Below are 20,425 nucleotides of genomic sequence, written 5' to 3' on the forward strand. Positions count from 1 at the left end.
TTGTTGATTGTCCAGTGACCGATTAGATATGTGTTGATTATGGAACTGAGAGCCAACAGATGATTTACCGCTGCTGTCACTTTAATCTGTGACACAAAGTACGCATGTCCTTGGCTTTCCTCCAGTACTGATTTTACTTTCACCCTCTGCACCTTGGAAAGTTTCTGTTTTCCCAGCCCTCAGCTGTCACGGCCATGCTTTCTCTGTCGTTTCGGCAAACATTACGGGTGAGTACATTTTTAATAATGTATTTTTCTTAGAGCTTTTATATGCGCTGATACAAGAAGGTCTCTGACACTGTCTCTGGAGAGAAGATGTACCCAAATCACTTATTACTGCAAACTAGGTCATCTCGGGTCACCTCAAACATGATAGAAACGTCTCTTTTGAAGATGCACACTGTGAACAAATGTGTTTTCAATGTGCACTCCAGTTTCTCAGGTGCTGCCATGATAGGTGTGATTATCTCAGGTTGTCAAAACAGGAAGGAGTGCTACTGTTTGTCCCAGAATATTTGGAGAAAAGTTGACTGTACACCGTATGCTTAATGCAAGACTTAATTTACTCAAGGCTTAGAAAACATATGAACAGAGAAGATGAAAGGAGTCTTGCTACAACACATATTTATGCCTGAACGGTAATCTTTCTATGAGGCCAAAGTAACACATGGTTACGTGACTATCATGCCGCTACCAGCTGCCTTCAACAAACAAGACCCTGATAAATAGGCGCATGTGTGTGTGTGTGTGTGTGTGTGTGTGTGTGTGTGTGTGTGTGTGTGTGTGTGTGTGTGTGTGTGTGTGTGTGTGTGTGTGTGTGTGTGTGTGTGTGTGTGTGTGTGTGTGTGTGTGTGTACACACGTTTCATGTCCAAGGTTTCCCCCAACTGCTCCACACGTTTGTTTTTTCCACTGGCTTTCATTTAATGGATTGTTTAGAACATCAAAAGATGCATTATTCTAAGTCCCTTGTTTCCAAAAGTATTATCATTTTGAGTGATGAAAGTGTTTATTGCAGAGGTTGTTCAAAAGAGACCAAAGGAGCTATCTTTGAAAAACACAAGTACAAATAACTTTTACTCTGCACAGAGTGCCACATTGCACAATGGAGAGTTGCATCAAATCCTGTGACTTGGGTTTTATTAAAAACACAGCGTTGTGGAAAAGCACAATATCTCTCCAGGGTCTTCCCGAACAGAGAGCCATAATTGTTTAAGAAGAGGTTATTTGGATGTTAACCCTAAACGATATTGTTGTGTGTTCACCCTCCGCCCCGTGCAGCCCTTCTTCCTCAGGGCTTCAGGAGGTCTGGGTCGAGAGGGGCAGGTCCCAGCGGGGTCATGCAGGCGAGGCCTCGTGAGCGCCGGCAGCTGGACGGGACAGGAGACCCTGGCCCAGGACGACCCAGAGATGTGGAGCCTCCTGCAGCAGGAGAAGAACCGGCAGTGTCGGGGTCTGGAGCTCATCGCATCAGAGGTACAGAGGAGGGAGAACAGGAGTAGTATTGGGTTTACATTCACTCTTAAAGGTCCCCTATTATACCATTTTTCAACAACATATTATAGTTCTCAAATATATACAAAACATGTCTCTGAAGTGTTTGGCTCAGATCATGCATTGTAGCATCCCATAAACCCCTCTGTTTCAGAAGTGCTGATTCCGTGTCTGTAGCTTTAAATGCAAATGAGCTGCTGCTAGCCACGCCCCTCTGAGAGATATTTGGTTTAAAAAAACACGATAGAGCTTTAGGAGGAGATTCAGGTGATAAGGCGGCGGGTGTTACCTTGGTTTGTTATTGGCTAATGGTTGCACAAGCCAAAACACATTGGGACATCACAAAGTGGCCAAACTCTGATCAGCAGGTTTTTATATAGATGGTCCAGGACAAAAAGAGATACACTTTTTTTCTTGAAACTTTTTGAATCTCTTTACACAGAGGAGACATATATTTATGCATTCAAGACATGAAAAAGTGGATTGTGCATAATAGGTGACCTTTAACAAAAGAAATAAAAAAATGTAAAGTGTTTTAACTTAGTAAGCCAATACCTTGGTAAAATAAGCTTTTTCAAACTGAAAATGGAAAGAAGCCTTTAATCATACAGCCTTAAATACAGAGTGATGTCATAAGGTCAACATTAGGCTACATCAGATGCATGCTGCCCACAAAGCACACTGCCACAACATGTACTTGATATGTTTCTGTTTGTTTCCCACAATGACCCTGGTACTATATTTCTATAACAGATCGGAGGCTTAAACCCCCACATGTAAACCATATGTTGCAGTTGCTTTAAAAGATAAACAATATTCTTCCCAACTTCTTCCATCTTAATCTTCATTGTATACGCACCATTCAGACACAGGTTGAATGTAAGCTGTGATGACCCATGTCCCCTAGTGACTGTTTAAATGTGTGCTCAGTATCTTGCGTCACACATACTAGTCTGTGTGTGAATTTGGTCAAGAAATAACAGGTGTGTTTTTAGGTTGTGCTATGTAATGGTTTTTTTAACATTACGATTTCACTTCTCCCATAGAAGACCTCAGCCTTAGAGACAAACACAGATAGTTTACTGTCAAGATTCAACCTAAATGTTAAAACATACATGTAATAATCACAATATAGTCAGATGTTTAGCCAAATAGTGAGCCTACAAGGCATAGTTCAGTATCTGCCTGGAGTTTCTCGTAAAGGGTGATGGCTTAAAAATCCTTCTTTGTGTTTTGTGCACAATGGCAGCAGTACAAACTATGAAAAAGGCGACGACAAGATTCTCTGTAGACAGACGTGATAACAGTGTAGAAGAAGTTAAACTGCAGAGGACCCTCCTTTGGTAGCAACCCTGTCTCCTAAAAATTACGTTCCCACAGAACTAAACTGCATTCTCAATTACGTTTAGCTAGAAACGTATTTACTCCCACGTTACGTTTGTTATGAACGTATCTCAAATACGTGTATTTTCTACATATCTTCTAGAAACATGTTTTCTCCCAGGTTACGTTCCTTATGAACGTATCTGAAATACGTTTATTTTCTACATATCTTTGCCATTTATTGTCTTGCTTATAATAATGATAATAGTCATTTATAAATATCATTTTAGAGCACACCTTTGAAATCGACAATCGGGCTCGATATATGGTTACATTAAAATCAGTAGGCGAGGCTGTAATTTCGCCAGCTGTTACTCTCATGTGCGAGGCAGAACATAATAGTTTTAACATGCCAAAAAGCTGCTGTGTCGTTCATTGCACCTCAAACATTAAAACAAATCCAGAGTTACGTGTTTCTGTACTTCCTCTAAGAAGAAAGGACAGTAACAGAAGAGCTCTGTGGCTTCAGGCTTGATCGCCGTTCAAATGACAGCGTTGGTTTCCCCAAAAGTGGGCGGGGCTGTAAAGTGAAGTAGATTTTACTGTCATCTATTATTCAAAACCATTCTATTTATTCTAACGTATTACATGCCAGTGTTTTATCTTTTTATTTATTTGTTTTTATTTTAAATCGTATAATGTCGGACTTTTTTTGTCGTCTTTGAGGAAAAGAAATGGGGTTTAGAGATTCAAAATACTGAAATCTGTATTTTTTAAAATCTCTTCCTTCTAATTTGTTATTCTTTTCTAAATAACACACTGTTATTTACTCAACAATAGCACACAATTATCCTTGTTTTTATTTATTCGTTTAATTCTATAATCTTGGGCATTTTAGCATGCTTTTTAGCCGTAAATAAAGTCACCAGAAACAGACGGGACATTTCGAGATTTAGGATGGCCCAAGACACTACACTACCCATAATCCCCAGCTATCGTTTGGGACTACAGTCCCGTTGACAAACCCCGTGATGTTGCGCCAAGGTTACGCCGAGCGTCAAGCTCTTTGAAATGGAACGAAACCACGGCAGACTATTCAAAACTGGACTCGAACGCCCCACCAGACCTACACATGCTGGCTATTGTGTTTCGCAACATGTTCTCTATGGCACGTCTCTACTGGGAATTGTAGTTTTAAAAGACGTTTTTCCCAAATGTAGAAGTTGACAGTATTAAACTGTGTACAGCCCTGGAGGTTTAGGCGATAGGAAACACATTGGTGTGTACACATTTAAAACATCTAATTACTAAATGGGTGAAAATCGCTTGTATCCATAATGGGCAGCATTAATATATACCCACACGACAGCTCATTGTTACTTTGTTATTCTACTCCACTACAATTCAGAGGTTAACCTGGTATTTTTACTCCACTACATTTAGTTTAGCTACTTTGCAGATTCTGATTAATGATGTGGAATATAAACAACCCTTAAAGCAGACTTTAGTTACACCTGAATACAATTCAGGGAAGGTGATTGTCAAGTGCCAACAATCAGGAGAGATATTTGATAGTTGGTGCTTGAGAAGACTAAACATTTATCTGCAGATCTTTATAAAGTATATTCATTACTCGTTATTCTCTACTAATAGTTAATTAAAAACTGTATAATGGCTATTTTGCATATCCCTTTCAAGATTTCAAGGTTTTCTAAGGTGTATTGATCTTATACACAACTTGGGTCGCAGGTTCCTCAACAGACATCTATCAATATGTGTGTACTATATACCTCCACCATTAAACTGTCATATTCTGCACATTTCTTATTCTATCTACATACATAAGAGTATAATTAATGTGTATAATATCATTTAAAATAAGTGTTTCAACATAGTTAACATTGCAGGAAAGCAATATTTTAGACGTTAAGTACTTTGTCAGGCTTAATATTCATCTGTAGATAGATACCCCCAGAGCTTTTTTCTTGTTTAAAAGAAGACCTTAACCTAAAGTATTTTTTAATGTGTTAATAAAGGTTAATTCGTTTTTCTGTTTTGCACATCCTCCTATTAATATCTTTGTACATCCAGCACTAAACTGTTTTATTGTAGAGATCACTTAGTATCTTCTTGACTTTTTATATTCTATATTTCTATCATTGACCTTCTACTTTCCCCCTATGAAAGTATGTACTCTTAATATTGTTTTTATCAAATAAGATTATTCAACAAAAATAATTCAATAACATGCTTTAACCACTAGGCGGTGCACACAAGGTACACACAGCATACTAATAATAACTTTGTATTATTAGTGTAGACACTTATGTATAACCTCTGAAGATGTGTAATTGTATTCATGTTTTTACATAATTTTACAGGATATTGCTATACTATTTCTCTTGTTTTACTTCTACACATTAATATCTGATTTGTAAAACATCACAGACAGAAAGGCATAGGCTATCCTTCATTTAATAGTAAGCTATTGAAATTGTGATTCCATAGATGTGTCTCCCATCACCCAAATCCCCTGACTATTCTCTCAACTCAGTATTTAGATTCTTATATTCAAAGAAAATCAGTAATATCTTTAAAAACTACAAGTCCTTTTCGATCAGCTGTGCACCGTTATGGTGTAAATATAACCTATATACAAATTGGATCAAATATAAAAGTCAGCCGAATTACTATTGATACTGCAAGGAGATGTATTTTGTGAAAAGAAATTGAAGATGTTGTTTAATTGTTGATATATTTATGATCCACGTCAAGTATTCAGTTTTGGCAGCAGTTCTCCTGTTTGTCTCTCTCTATAAATAAATAATTACGGCAGATGTGTAATATGTAATGCAGCCGAACCGTGTATTACAATGCCGTTATGTGATGACTTCCAAAGAGAAAAGCAAGCACACTCTGAATTAGGTATTATTTTATTTTTCGTTGTCGGATATCATATCTCCTTATCATATCAACACCATATCCCAGCGTGCATTGCGGCTAAAACATCCAATCAACAAGCTTCAAGCTGAGGATCTTGGGTAATCAGTTTAGTGGGTTTGTGGTGTGTATCGCTCAAAATGTCCCGTCTGTTTCCGGTGACTTTATTTACGGCTAAAAAGCCCAAGATTATAGAATTAAATGAATAAATAAAAACAAGGATAATTGTGTGTTATTGTTGAGTAAATAACAGTGTGTTATTTAGAAAGGAATAATAAATTAGAAGGAAAAGATTTTAAAAAATACAGATTTCAGTATTTTGAGGCTCTGAGCCCCATTTCTTTTCCTCACAGACGGAAAAAAAGTCCGACATTATACGATTTAAAATAAAAACAAATAAATAAAAGATAAAACACTGGCATGTAATTTACGTTAGAATAAATAGAATGGTTTTGAATAATAGATGAGAGTAAATCTACTTCACTTTACAGCCCCGCCCACTTTTGGGGAAACCAGCGCTGTCATTTGAACGGCGATCAAGCCTGAAGCCACAGAGCTCTTCTGATACTGTCCTTTCTTCTTAGAGGAAGTACAGAAACACGTAACTCTGGATTTGATTTAATGTTTGAGGTGCAATAAACGACACAGCAGCTTTTTGGCATGTTAAAACTATTATGTTCTGCCTCGCTCATGAGAGTAACAGCTGGCGAAATTACAGCCTCGCCTACTGATTTTAATTTAACCATATATCGAGCCCGATTGTCGATTTCAAAGGTGTGCTCTAAAATGATATTTATAAATAACTAATTATCATTATTATAAGCAAGACAATAAATGGCAAAGATATGTAGAAAATAAACGTATTTAAGTTACATTCATAACTAACGTAACGTGGAAGAAAATATGCTTCTAGAAGATATGTAGAAAATAAACGTATTTGAGATACGTTCATAACTAACGTAACGTGGGAGAAAATACGTTTCTAGCTAAACGTAATTGAGAATGCAGTTTAGTTCTGTGGGAACGTAATTTTTAGGAGACAGGGTTGTTGGTAGTAACAAGAAAATATCTTCAGACATTTTTATTTTGCATTTTTCCCCTTTCAAGTCTGCGATCTAATCTAAGGGAAAGCTGACGGGGAAGAAAGGACATTGTATTCTTCTATTCACCAGTAAATTATACAGTGTTATTATGACATCTGAAATATTTATTTTAGTTGCGCATGTGCAGTTAGTTACTGCTTCAGACTCACTCCCAATGGAGGCTGCAGTTTTTTCCTTTTTCTTCAGGACCACGGTCAAGTGATCCCATTAGGTTTCCTCACCGATTTCTGCCATTAATCTCCCAAATTTCAGGCTGGGATAGAAGAGGAGGGGCTATTTTGTATGTGTGTTTGTCAAGATAGTGTTTGGAAAATGTCATAGAGAGAGTTTTGTGTCACACTGAGGGCTGGTTTTAAATCCCACTGGAGTGATTGAGGGATCCCGGAGCAGGGACACCTTTGGTATAATAACAAGACAAAGGGGGCGGCTGCGGAGGCCAGAGAGGGAGACAGGGAGAGAAGATGAGCAGGAGAGAGTGGGAGAGAAAAAAGAGAGACCGAGACAGGGAGAGAAATTGATTTGCATTAATTTCCTTTTCTGCAGCTCCATCTCTCCTATGACTCTGTGTCAGACTCTGAGTGTCTTTGGAACATTTGACACATTGCTGAACAGGGATTCAGTATTAGTTCGATTTCTCTATATTCCTCTTTTTATTTGACTATAACATCTTTTAATCCCCTCATATTTTTGAGATATTCTATATTAATTCAATGTTGCACCTTTTGTAAGATGAATGCAAAACAAATTAACAGATTTAGATGGAGTTGGTTATCCTTTGAGACTTTGGTTTGTATAATTGGTATTTGCAAAGATTTGAACTGTGGTTGTACTGCAGGGGGGTTCAGTCACTCTTATCCAGGTACATACGGTTATATTTGGCAGTGACAGTGTTCGGAGTATAAGCAAACATAATGTACCATGTGTGGCAGTGGATCTTGACACTGTGCTTGTTTGTCAGAACTTCTGCAGCCGTGCAGCGCTCGAGGCCCAGGGCTCCTGTCTCAACAACAAATACTCTGAGGGGTACCCAGGACAAAGGTAACTACGGACAACGCACCATCCAACGTATGCTGTTACAATTATTACAAAAATGTTCAGAAGCTTACACTTTTGTGAAATTTCTTAATGGCTATTTTACTCCCTTATATGCTGTTGTAAGAAAACATTTTTAAACAGTATTATATGTAACAATATAATACTAAACTATACAATATATAACAGTACATAACAATACAATATGTAACAATACAATGTGTACAAATACAAGACATAACAAAACAATACGTAATGATACCATACGTAAAAATAAAAACGATAACAATACAATACATAATGACACTACATTTAATAATACTATATGTAATCATACTATTTATAACAATACGGTAAAACACAATACATATTTTGTTACTGTATGTAATGATAATATACGTAACAATACATCACAGTAGTGGGCGTCTGTGGCTACGAGGAAGTGCGTTTGTCTTTCAACCAGAAGGCAGTTGGTTCGATCCCCGGCCGTGCAGACAACATGTTGATGTATACTTGGGCAAGATACTCAACCCTGAGCTGCTCCTGATGGCATGGTCAACGTTGTATCAATGTGTATGAATGTTTTAGCTTCCTAGAGCAAGTGGCATGAATGAGGTGTGAAAGGGGAGAATGACGTAGTATGCTAAGCGCTATATAAGTACAGTCCATTTACCATATCAAATAAAGGTCAAAATAGGACAATGCAAAGACAAAATGATACAAAACAATGATCAGTGTTTCCCCTACCATTGTCTTGGTGGGGCGCTGCGCCCCGTCAACGGAGCCCCGCGCCCCGTCAACGGAGCCCCGCGCCCCGCCTGAAATTCAAGGTGTTTAAAAAAAAAGAAAAAGTATTATTATTATTATTTTTTTAATATATAAATATAGCACCAAATTGCAACTAATCTTTATCTACTGTCACTTTTCACATTGAACATGTGCTCTTTTATTAAATAAACTAAACGCTTTCATTTTAAATTGTGAGTTTGGTGTTTTTGACCCTAAGAAACACTGATGCATTAATCAATAACAATAATCCACAGCTCCTCTCTCTGCTCTGCAAGTGGCACTATTTGTATCAATGAGGTGTGAAAGGGTGAATGACGTAGTATGCTAAGCGCTATATAAGTACAGTCCATTTACCATATCAAATAAAGGTCAAAATAGGACAATGCAAAGACAAAATGATACAATACAATGTGATGCGATACAAAACAATACAAAACTGAATTGAAAGTTTACCATGAGTAAAATAAGGATACTCTCAAATCTTAATATCTTGGGTCTCTCTCAGGTACTATGGCGGAGCAGAGATCGTGGATCAGATTGAGCTGCTGTGTCAGAAACGAGCGCTCACTGCCTTCGGTTTGGACCCAAATCTGTGGGGCATCAACGTCCAGCCGTACTCCGGATCCCCCGCTAACTTTGCAGCGTACACATCTGTCCTGCAGCCTCATGACCGCATCATGGGCCTGGACCTGCCTGACGGAGGACAGTGAGTCAACAAGTACTCAAATATAGAGCTTTTAGGTTATACTCATACTGATGCGAACAACGCTAATAATAACTTGCATTCTTATAATTCTAACGGGATTAGTGCTACTTAAAAGAGCATCAATAATAGTTGCTGTGTGTTAAAGTATTAATGAGATGTTAAGGCAAGGCAAGGCAAGTTTATTTATATAGCACCTTTCAACACAAGGCAATTCAAGGTGCTTTACAAAAATGAAAGACATTCAGACAAAAGCATTTAAAAACAGTAAAAGATAATAAAAGAAACATTAAAAGAAAAAATACATGAATAAAAAGTACATGAATAAAAAGTTACAGTGCCGTTTAAGATATGAATAGTTCACACAGAAGTTCCACTTTACTGATGAACACAACGGCTCAGTTTCAATTAAAAGCAGCGACAAAAAGATAAGTCTTCAGCCTGGATTTAAAAGTAGTCAGAGTTGCAGCGGACCTGCAGGTTTCTGGGAGTTTGTTCCAGATATCTGGAGCATAATAACTGAACGCTGCTTTACCATGTTTAGTTCTGACTCTGGGGACAGAAAGCTGACCAGTCCCTGAAGACCTGAGAGATCTGGATGGTTCATAATTTAGCAGGAGGTCAGAAATGTAATTTGGGCCTAAACCATTCAGTGCAGCAGCAATATTTTTGAAATATATTCTTTGACACACAGGAAGCCAGTGTACAGACTTCAGAATGTGATGTGATCCACTTTCTTAGTGTTAGTGAGGACTCGAGCAGCGGCGTTCTGAATTAGCTGCAGCTTTCTAATATATTTTTTAGTGAGACCTGCAAAGACACCATTGCAGTAGTCGAGTCTACTGAAGATAAAGGCATGGACAAGTTTTTCCAAATCCTGCTGTGACATTAGTCTTTTAATCCTAGATATGTTCTTTAGGTGATAGTAGGCTGATTTAGTAACTGTTTTAATGTGACTGTTGAAACTCAGGTCAGAGTCCATGACTACACCTAGATTTCTGGCTTTATCTGTTGTTTTGAACATTGCAGGCTGAAGCTCAGCGCTAACTTTTATACGTTCTGCCTTGGCTCCAAAGACCATTACCTCAGTTTTGTCTTTGTTTAATTGGAGAAAGTTCTGACACATCCAGTCATTGATTTGTTCAATGCACTTACTCAGTGTTTTAACTGGAGAATAGTCTCCTGGTGAAATGGTTATGTAAATGTGTGTGTCATCCGCATAGCTATGGTAACTTGTTTTGTTGTTCTTCATTATCTGAGCCAGTGGTAGCATGTAGACGTTAAAGAGAAGAGAAGAGAAGAGCCCCCATTAGGAAGTCATGACAACAAATTATTCAAATTATTCAATTCAGTACAGTATGTTAAATGTGCCATGAAATGTTGTGGGAGTAGTTTTGATATTTTGTATATGGCAATTAACATCAAGAGGAATTAGCTCAAAGTACAAAATGTTAGTCCCGTGGTGGGGTTATACAACATTATACACCATATCAATTCATTTCTTACCAACCACAGAAATGTTGGAAATGTAAACAATAAAAAGCTGTAGGATAAAGTGTGCCTAGAGATAAATGCAGACCACAATACAATGGCACAAGTAACAACATCAAACACCATTTTTCTTCTCAAGTAACAATTTAATATAAGGAGGATCCTATAATGTGACAAATTGTAAATACATGTTCAAATGTACAAGCAGTTGGAGGCAGCATGAGGGTGTTTGAAGCACAGAGATACTGTAGTCAGTGTCGGGAATTATTCTGCTCCATAGTTGATTAGCTACATTAATAAAACGGTTTGTATGGAAGAGAAATGCAGATCTAGAGAAGTCAGAATAAGTTCACAATGTCGCAGAAGATCTCACTGAACTTCTGAGATGCATGCTCTACTGAAACTTTTCACATTTCAGCCTTACCCACGGCTATATGACGGACACCAAGAGAATCTCAGCCACCTCCATTTACTTTGAATCAATGCCTTACAAGCTGGATGTGAGTAATTCCCTTATAAAGCAGAATTTGTGAAGACAACAGCTGCTCTGAAAACAAAATGTACTGTAATGCACGCCTAATTTGTACCTCTATCCTCCTCCTGTCTCCCCTCAGCCCAAAACAGGTCTGATAGATTATGAGCAGCTGGAGAGGAACGCCCGACTCTTCAGACCCAGACTCATCATAGCAGGAACCAGCGCCTACGCCCGCCTCATTGACTACGCTCGCATGAAAAAGGTACCTCTTATGTATCAAAATGTCGACTAAGGGATATTAGAACACTAGATAAGTTAAAAATCTGATGAGAGTAAAATAACTTGTCTGTCTGTGTGTGGTTCAGCTGTGTGTGGAGCTCAACGCCTACCTGCTGGCTGACATGGCTCATATCAGCGGCCTGGTGGCAGCCGGAGCAGTTCCCTCTCCCTTCCAGCACGCTGACCTGGTCACCTCCACTACCCATAAGACCCTGCGTGGAGCAAGGTGAGGGCCTTGACGTAGTGTGTTGATGGTGGTCAGGTCAAGTTAACATTGTGTGGTGTTAAGAAACATATTTAAAGGAATATTTCATGTTAAGTGTACTCTGTTGTCTCCAGGGCCGGTCTGATCTTCTACAGGAAAGGTGTGCGATCTGTGGATAAGAAAGGTCGGGAGGTGACCTATGACCTCCAGGACAGGGTGAACTTTGCCGTGTTCCCATCACTTCAGGGAGGACCTCACAACCACGCCATCGCAGGGGTGGCCGTCGCCCTCAAACAGGTCCAGATATAAACATGAATCATTCATATTCATCCATAGCCTACCATTGACATCATTATCATTCTCTCTACAGGCTTCCACTCCCATGTTCAAACAGTACATCGCTCAGGTGCTGCTCAATGCCAAGAGCATGGCTAACGCTCTGCTGAAGAAAGGCTACACCTTAGTGTCAGGTACTGTAGACGGTTTTTTTCTACCTAATTTGCATTCTGTTTTCATGAAAGCGATGATAATGTCATGTCATATGTTTGAGTGGAGGAAAGTTACAATTTATTTCACCGATAGACACATTTCCCCCTGAGCTGATCTGCACTTTATTTCACCCTGAACTAAAAAGACAGCTCATCTCCCCCTCCTCCTCCTCCTCCTCTCAGGTGGAACAGACAATCACCTGGTCTTGGTTGACCTTCGACCTCGCGGGATGGACGGGGCTCGAGCTGAGAGGATCCTGGAGCTGGTGTACATCACGGCCAACAAGAACACCTGCCCCGGAGACAAGAGCGCTCTCACTCCAGGAGGACTGCGGCTCGGTACGGGAAGATTTAAATGTTGTATGTGTTGATACCCTGATTACTGTCAGTGGAGAGCTGCAGGAGTGGAGGTTGTTTGGGCCAAATCTGTCAATCAGTCAGTTTTCCTACCTGATTTCATATTGTCCCTTTCTCCCCCCCCCCCCTCACTGTACGTCCATCAGCCTGTCAGTCAGCCTGTCAGCATGTGTCTCCCTTAACCTTGACGTATTATTTAATACAAATATTGTTATTTTACAGGAACTCCAGCTCTCACCTCCAGACAGCTCAATGAGGCAGACTTTGAAAAGGTTGTGGATTTTATCGATGAGGGGATTCAGATCGCACTGGATGTGAAGAAGAAGACTGGTGAGGAAAGAGGAAGAGTTTTTATGCATTGGTAGACACACCATGGGGACATTGTTTCTATTGTTGTAGGTAAGGCTTTTGAATGTTTACTGTCAAGGACAACCAGGGGCCTGTACTACGAAGCTGGTTCAACCTAACTGTATGTTTGAGTTAGCCGGTTGGCCTAATCCAAAACATACGCGCTCTCGCTAAACGGTACTATGACGCGGGTTATCAAGTGGATCGCTCAAGCCAGCCGTGTCCTATCTAGTTAGGTGCACGTTCACATGAAAGGGGTGGTATTTGGAGCATTCGACCAATCACAAACATGGAGAAGCGCACTGACAGCGCAGCGTCATACTTCCTGAATGAAAAGTGAACTTTAATACTAGTCAAAAATGAAGAAGTTAAACTTTAAACATCCATGACTTAAACACTTTATCCAGGATCAAAGCCTTAGAGCTGCACCTGCAAGGTGAATACAGCTGGTAAAAGAAAAAGTGTTTGAATGCGTACATTAACAGGTTTATGATATCACTGCCCCGTCTAAAACACGATCTGACTTCAATTACATTTGTCTCGAGTGTTTCGTCAACTTATGTGTTGCTTAAAATAATACTTCTGCATACAGTATGTGACACTGTGAGTGTTGCACGGCCAGATACGGCTCAGCTGACTCAGATAAGGAGATATATGATACATTATGAAGTGATATGCCGCGGACTGTACTTAATGTACTCTGATCCGGTTACTTATGTTGTGGCCGATATTTAAGTAAGCTTTCTTAACGCTAATGTTATAATAGTCAGATTGCTCTGAAGATGGGAGGTGATATTCTATTAATGTTCACGTTCACACAGTCGGTGATTTTTGCCGGCCGTCTTTCCTGCGACGGCAGTTTTTCTGTATTTCCTTTCTCCTGTAATATGACTTGATCGCTTTAAACTCCGCACACTGAGCTCTGATTGGTCAGCAGGCGGTGCTTTCACTGAGTTGAGCTCTTAGCCTGCAACCTAACCTGGTCCCGACCAGGTTAGCTGCTTAGCATATATTACCATGGAGATCTAGCCCGCTAAAAAGAGAACCAGCTTCGTAGGACCGGAAAGCCGGAGTTTTCCCTGAATTTAGCCGGCTAAGCGAAAATCCTGCTTCGCAGTATACCCCCCAGGGATAATGTTGTCAAAAATCATAACGGTGTGTATCAAAGGAAATAGTTGTGTTAAGCTCTAGGTTCTGCAGTACATCATTTATTATCAGTGGCCAGTGGCGTTTCTATATGTACAAAAGTGGTGGGGCACAAAAAAACTCAGATGTCTATATATAAGCTTCTGCAGAGAGGTTCATGGCTGGTGAGGCACTGGCACTGACTCTTCAGGTTTACAAATATATTAAATCAAAATATAATATTATTTTCAAAAGCTTTTTTTGTCTGATGCTTCAATTACTTTTAAACAGACAGTTCAACAGAAGGATACTCCAAAAAATGTAATTTTATCATTTAAATATTGAATTGTTCTCTCTTAGTAAGATCCCATTTTCAATAAAATTGCAGTCTTACCTTGACTTGCCTATCCTTCTGGACAAAAATCTCTATTACTTTTTTGTAAAAGTCCTCCTTATCTTCTTGTAGTTTCAAAAGTCTATCATAAATCTAATATAATCAATAGATTTTTGATTCGAAAATTATAAAAGTAGGGTAGACATGTGGATATTATCCGGGTGAACAAAACGTACATTTATCTAACAGGTACGTTTCCCACAGATCTTATTTTGAGCTATTTTCTAAAATCCTATGGAGAAATCTCGTTGCTTTTTTGTGGAGGGAAGCCATGCGCAGCTTACTTCCTGGTTTTAGGACGCCTCACTGCAGCTCTCTCTCCTCCTCTTCACACACCACACTTTTCGCGGCACACGTACTTACAGCCAATCAGCTCTGCATTATGTGAGATGACGTATGGTGGGGATGGCAGCACTTTGCCCCTATGGTCATTATTTTTTGCCACACACATTAAATAGGAAAATACTTTGAGCATGCGCAGTGTAGTTTTTGCAGTCACCGTTCACTTAAAGAGCCTGTGACACCATCCCAACAACTGTTGTGCAATGAAATATTGGGCTACTAGTAATCTCGAACCGTCAGTTTAAAAAAGAAAAAGCGATACCGTTTCGTTAAATATCAATAATTTCGAACATCGCGGGGAAATTCCTTCACTCATTTTGAAGTTTTGGGGGAAGCCGGAAGTGACGTCAATGCGGGAACGCTTCGAGAGCCAAACACGGACAAAGTGTGTTGTCATGCGTAGAAATGGTGAATTACTGAGTTTAGGCACGTTAAGAACATTTTAATGAAGTTGACTACAGTATATTCATATTTGTCAGTGCTTTCATGTCAATTCGGCGACATAAACATAAATGATCGTGGTGAAGATGATGATTACATTAGGATTAAAAATCGGGAGTGAGAGCTGCTGAATTTCCTCCCGTCGGATGTGATATAAAAACAAATCGATTATTTTTGTGGTTATAAACTCAAGTGGATGAAACTACATTTATTAGTGCTTTCATGTCAATTCGGCGAACATATGATACATTAAATGATGAGTGAGGATGATTTGTTTGAGCCGGTCTGCATTTACTGATGAGAAAACAAACCGATGCTTTTTGTAGTATGTTGGGGAAATTAATGGATAAAATGCACGGATTATTATTATTATTCCCACTCCGATCGGGACACTAGGTCCACCGTTTCCCCGCAGCGAGGCTCCCCCCGTTGACAGTTTACGTGGGCTGGGTGCAGTGGCGGACTGGCCATCGGGACGAATCCCGATGGGCCGGTACCGAAGTGGGCCGGTCGGATAAGTCACTAGCACATCCCCCATAGGCGGCGCGTGAGGCTCAGGTTTGAGAAGGCTAAATAACTTATTTTACCTGACGCTGCCCGCCTCCGGCGTCTATAGAAAAGAGATCAACTCAGTGTGCGGAGTTTAAATCTCTCAAGTCATATTACAGGATAAAGAAAATACAGTTTAAACTGCCGTGTGCAGAGAAGACGCCGACGTGTCGCACTTATCATTCATATTACATCATCAATGAGATCATCGATCATATAATATCATAATATATCATATATTTCCTTATCTGAGTCAGCTTCTCCAGCCTCATCTGGCCGTGCAACACTCACAGTGTCACAGACTGGATGCAGAAGTATTATTTAACACATTATGTTGACGAAACACTCGAGACAAATGTAATTAAAGTCAGATCCACTCGTGTCTTAGACGTGAACGCGCTCTCAGCTGGAGAGAGAAACCCTGGCTTGATTTACCGAGTTGATAACCAGCGTCGTAGGACCGCTTAGCGAGATCTCGTTTGTTAGTTTGTTGTTAGTTTGTTTGTTACTCAAACATATCCAGGGTCTGTTGAACTGGCTTCGTAGTACAGGGCACAGGTGGCTAGCAGCGCTAATGTCAAAGACACAGACATTATACATTATATTTGTATTTTACATCCCCCGCTCCCCCCGTTGACAATTTACTAGCGGTACCGAAGTGGGCCGGTCGAGAGTCCCGGGATGATTTTTAGTCCCAGTCCACCACTGGCTACATGACCATATGATCGCCCATATTGACGCACCTCATTCCTAAACTTCTAACAGATACAACATAAACCGATCCTTCAGCCTCATATGAGATCTCAGACACGTTCAACATTAACCTGTCATCGCTGTCTGAGCTTGCTGCTGTGTGTGCCGTCGTGCGTTTACATCTGACTGTATATATATAAAGGTTTACATGCAGATGCTGGGATCCTGGACGGTGCAGCTGGAGCGCTGTGCCCGCAATGACGTCACCCATCATTTGGCGGGACTTGAAGAATCCGCGAGAAGATCCAGAAAATTGTCAACATTGAAGGCAGATTAATGGTTATCAAAGTACAAATATCCAAAATCAGTTCAGTAACGGTTTTCAAGGGGACAATATGTACTCAAATTGATGGGTTTGGATGATGGGGGAAAACCGTGTCACAGGCTCTTTAAGTCTTAGACAGTCAGAGGGAGGGGCAGGATCAGGTTTTGTCCCACATGGCTCTAAACAAACAGCTCAATAGGCACACACTGTAGACACTAATTAGAAGAACACATACTAAAACAGCAATGTACAGACGAATCAGATGATTAAACATGATCTTTTAATTTATTTTTTGCATTTTGTTGTAATCATTATTTTAATACTTTCTGCTGACACTAGGTGGGGCTGTGCCCCACCTGCCCCTAATGACCAGTCGCCACTGTCAGTGGCGAGCCGTGACTTTTATACCTAGGCCCTCTGACCCCCCTTCCCTCGAAAAAAAGAAGAGATATTATGTCACAGCGTATACTTCAGCGGAATATTAAAACAGAGGCCCGGGGTGCAAAACGTATCAATGACAGCGACCTACCTTTGATGATAAATCACTGAAACACAAAGTCCATCCTCCAGTCCTTTTGGATGAAGCACTTGCGGGTCATTCAGCTGATCCTTTGCCACTGCAGTTTATCATTGTAACTCAATCTTGAAAATGACTCGGTTAATAATTTCGCAACGATGTCATCACTATCACTGAAGTGAGCCATCATGAACGAACTTATGCTAATTATAAATATATCGATCATAAATCTATCGATTAGATTTATGATTCGAAAATAATAAAAGTAGGGTAGACATCTGGATATTATCCGTCTGAACAAAACGTGCATTTATCTAACAGGTTCGTTTTCCACAGACCTTATTTCCAGCTATTTTCCAAAATCCTATGGAGAAATCCCACTGCTTTCTGTCGAGGGAATCCGAGCGAAGCTTACTTCCGGGTTTTAGGACGCGTCACTGCACCACTTGCATAGACCTACAGCGGGCGGAACTTGTCATAAAGTCCGCGAAAATAAAGCCCGCCCATTTAGAGGGAAGATATGATTGGTCAATTGTACTGTCATTTGACATTACTCTCTCATTGAGTTACAAACGCTGGCCCTCTGTGAATGTAGAGAGGGACCAACAAGCTCTCCCGTCTTCACATAACTCGCAGAGACGGCATTTAACCCTTCACATTCCAACAGAAACTGAACAGGCAGATTCGAAGGATTTATTTCTTTGGAAATATTATTTTAAATACAATTAAATCAAGTTATTTTGGTAAAACTAATGAAAAATATAACAACAAATATTTTAAATATATATATATATTTTTAATGTTTTCAAATATTATTTCTTAGAATATTTTAGGCCCTCACAGAGGGCCACTGTTTATGTTATATAAATATATTCTCAATTTCCAGTTTGTTTTGTACAACATGGCCCTTTTTACAACATTAGATTACATTGTTAAGCGGATTCATAAAATACCAACCTTCAGCTTGTTGTTTTGTTTTCTCTCCCAACAGTGAATCTGGCCAGCTTCAGGTCCTTCCTGCTGGAGGACCAGGAGACGGTGTCGCGCATCGCGGAGCTCCGCCAGCGGGTGGAGCTGTTCTCCAGACCCTTCCCCATGCCTGGCTTCACTGACCACTGAATATAACACCACGTGAGGGAGGATCATGGACATTTAATTAATTCCCCCTTTACTGTAACCAATCTTTTGATAATACTTGATATTATAATGATGTGCATAATTATTGTGGCTGCCATTGGAGTCTATGATTAAAACGACTTCATATGTAAATGTACAGACAGGTGTTGATAATAATGATTGGATTATACATGTGTACAGTGACCTGATCATGTTGCTCATAAAGGTAGTCTATCCTCCAGCTGCTGCCCTCAAATTGTCTCCAATTCTCAAACTGTAATTGTGTTGGACTAAGCCTAGAAGTATACAGTGTGTTTGGTATTTCACTTTTAGTCACTAAGCTGATTCAAGAGCACTTGTCGAGTTCTGGGAGTCTGACAGCAGCTTTGAACAAACCGAAAGGGAAAAACAGAACAAACTGGGTTTCCAGTCTTTTATTAATCACCTTCTATATCTTCAACTTGATTTGTATTTGAAAATGATATGTGAAGAATGTACATGCAGTAGATCTTTCTAGTTGCAGTCTTTATACAATGTTTTCAAGATGTCACAAGCTCTCTGTAGTCACTTTTCAATACATGGCAGATGATTTGTAACTAGTTTACGAAGCAGGGAGGAGACTGCAGAGTTTATAAACACTGATCCATGTTAAGCTGTTGGCATTTCCTCCGGTCATTTCCTCTCACTGTCAACTTCAGGGAATCGTCCAGAAAAAACAAATATAAGCTGATCGTTACACAATTAGATCTGACAGAGGGAGATGAAGCCAGAGCTTTGTCAGTGAGCTTCACATGCCATCTTTTGGAACGGGACTTCTTATCTCAGCGGGTTTTGATTTCTATCTGAATACATTGTTTTAAATTAAACCTCTTTGCATGAACAATGCTAACCAGTGTGTTCCTGTTATAAACAAGTTCCCACTTCCTCTGATACCTTTTCATTTTGTGATACTGTCTCTTTATTTCTCCCTGCTATTACACAATAACCACAGACAGTTCAGTATACTTGAGAGGACATTAGCAGTGTCATCCATCTCTGCCCTGATCTTTTCGACTTGCATTCATATTTATTTTAAAGCTTTCTTTGTGTCGCTGCAGTCAGACCTTTATACTCCCAGACAGAGTAATGAGCAGGCTTCATCTTTTCCATTAAACTTTCATTTTTATGCATTTATTTCTTATTCTGGAGGCATAGTTTCCTCGGAGACAAATAAGGTTTTTATGAAGCATCATTACCAAGCTTTGAAACATTAAGTGCAGCTGCTGCCTTTTTCAGGTGCTTAATATTTATTTCACTGAAGAACTAAGTGACGTTTGTTTGGTGTCAGACGTCTTTTGTGTCCTGCTGGGCTTTTTTAATGCGTCTTCCAATATTTTCCAGTTGAAGGTTATTGCTTGAGTTTGTGCCAGAGGAATGTGTCCGGCCAGCTGAGTCAGAGGTCAAAGGTCGGGGAAGCTCTCACAACTCTGTCGTCAGAAAACACACACAGGCAGCATCACAACACAAATAACGACTCATCCCCTTCATCCCTGTGCCAGCTTCTCATGACCCGAGAACTCTTTTGACGCAGTTTGTGTGTGTGTGTGCATCCTTTGGGGAGATCATACTGTATTCCCTCATGCTTCATCGTTCCTAGCCATCTCTTTATTGCCTAGAGTCCCCGGGGTGTTTAAAGATTGTTATTTCTTTATGTCCGCTGTTCTTTGCTCTCTCTACATCTGCTCTTTTAGTTGTTTTAGGAGGAAGAGAGTGCAGTGCAAATAGTCTGAAGGGAGGTCTGAAGGTTTCTGGAGTGGATGAAAGAGAAGTCTGTCCTTCAGTGAACAAAGTGACACGGGTTTATTATTAATGTATCCCTCAGAATATGCAAAGATTCACTAAGACAGTGAAAATAAGGG

General features: G+C 39.9%; 1 protein-coding gene across 1 annotated transcript; it reads left to right on the plus strand.

Moving 5' to 3' along the window:
• Positions 1 to 31: 31 nt before the first annotated feature.
• Positions 32 to 19,464, plus strand: LOC117450020 (serine hydroxymethyltransferase, mitochondrial-like). The gene is made up of 12 exons (XM_034087986.2): positions 32 to 227; positions 1,280 to 1,474; positions 7,817 to 7,896; positions 9,185 to 9,385; positions 11,292 to 11,373; positions 11,488 to 11,610; positions 11,714 to 11,853; positions 11,967 to 12,129; positions 12,203 to 12,302; positions 12,504 to 12,659; positions 12,900 to 13,007; positions 18,403 to 19,464. Exons 1-12 carry the CDS (start codon positions 195 to 197, stop codon positions 18,528 to 18,530), a joined length of 1,509 nt encoding a protein of 502 aa, XP_033943877.1. The 5' UTR covers positions 32 to 194; the 3' UTR covers positions 18,531 to 19,464.
• Positions 19,465 to 20,425: the final 961 nt, after the last annotated feature.

The sequence above is a fragment of the Pseudochaenichthys georgianus genome, chromosome 7 (genome assembly GCF_902827115.2).
Source record: "Pseudochaenichthys georgianus chromosome 7, fPseGeo1.2, whole genome shotgun sequence".
Taxonomy (NCBI): domain Eukaryota; kingdom Metazoa; phylum Chordata; class Actinopteri; order Perciformes; family Channichthyidae; genus Pseudochaenichthys; species Pseudochaenichthys georgianus.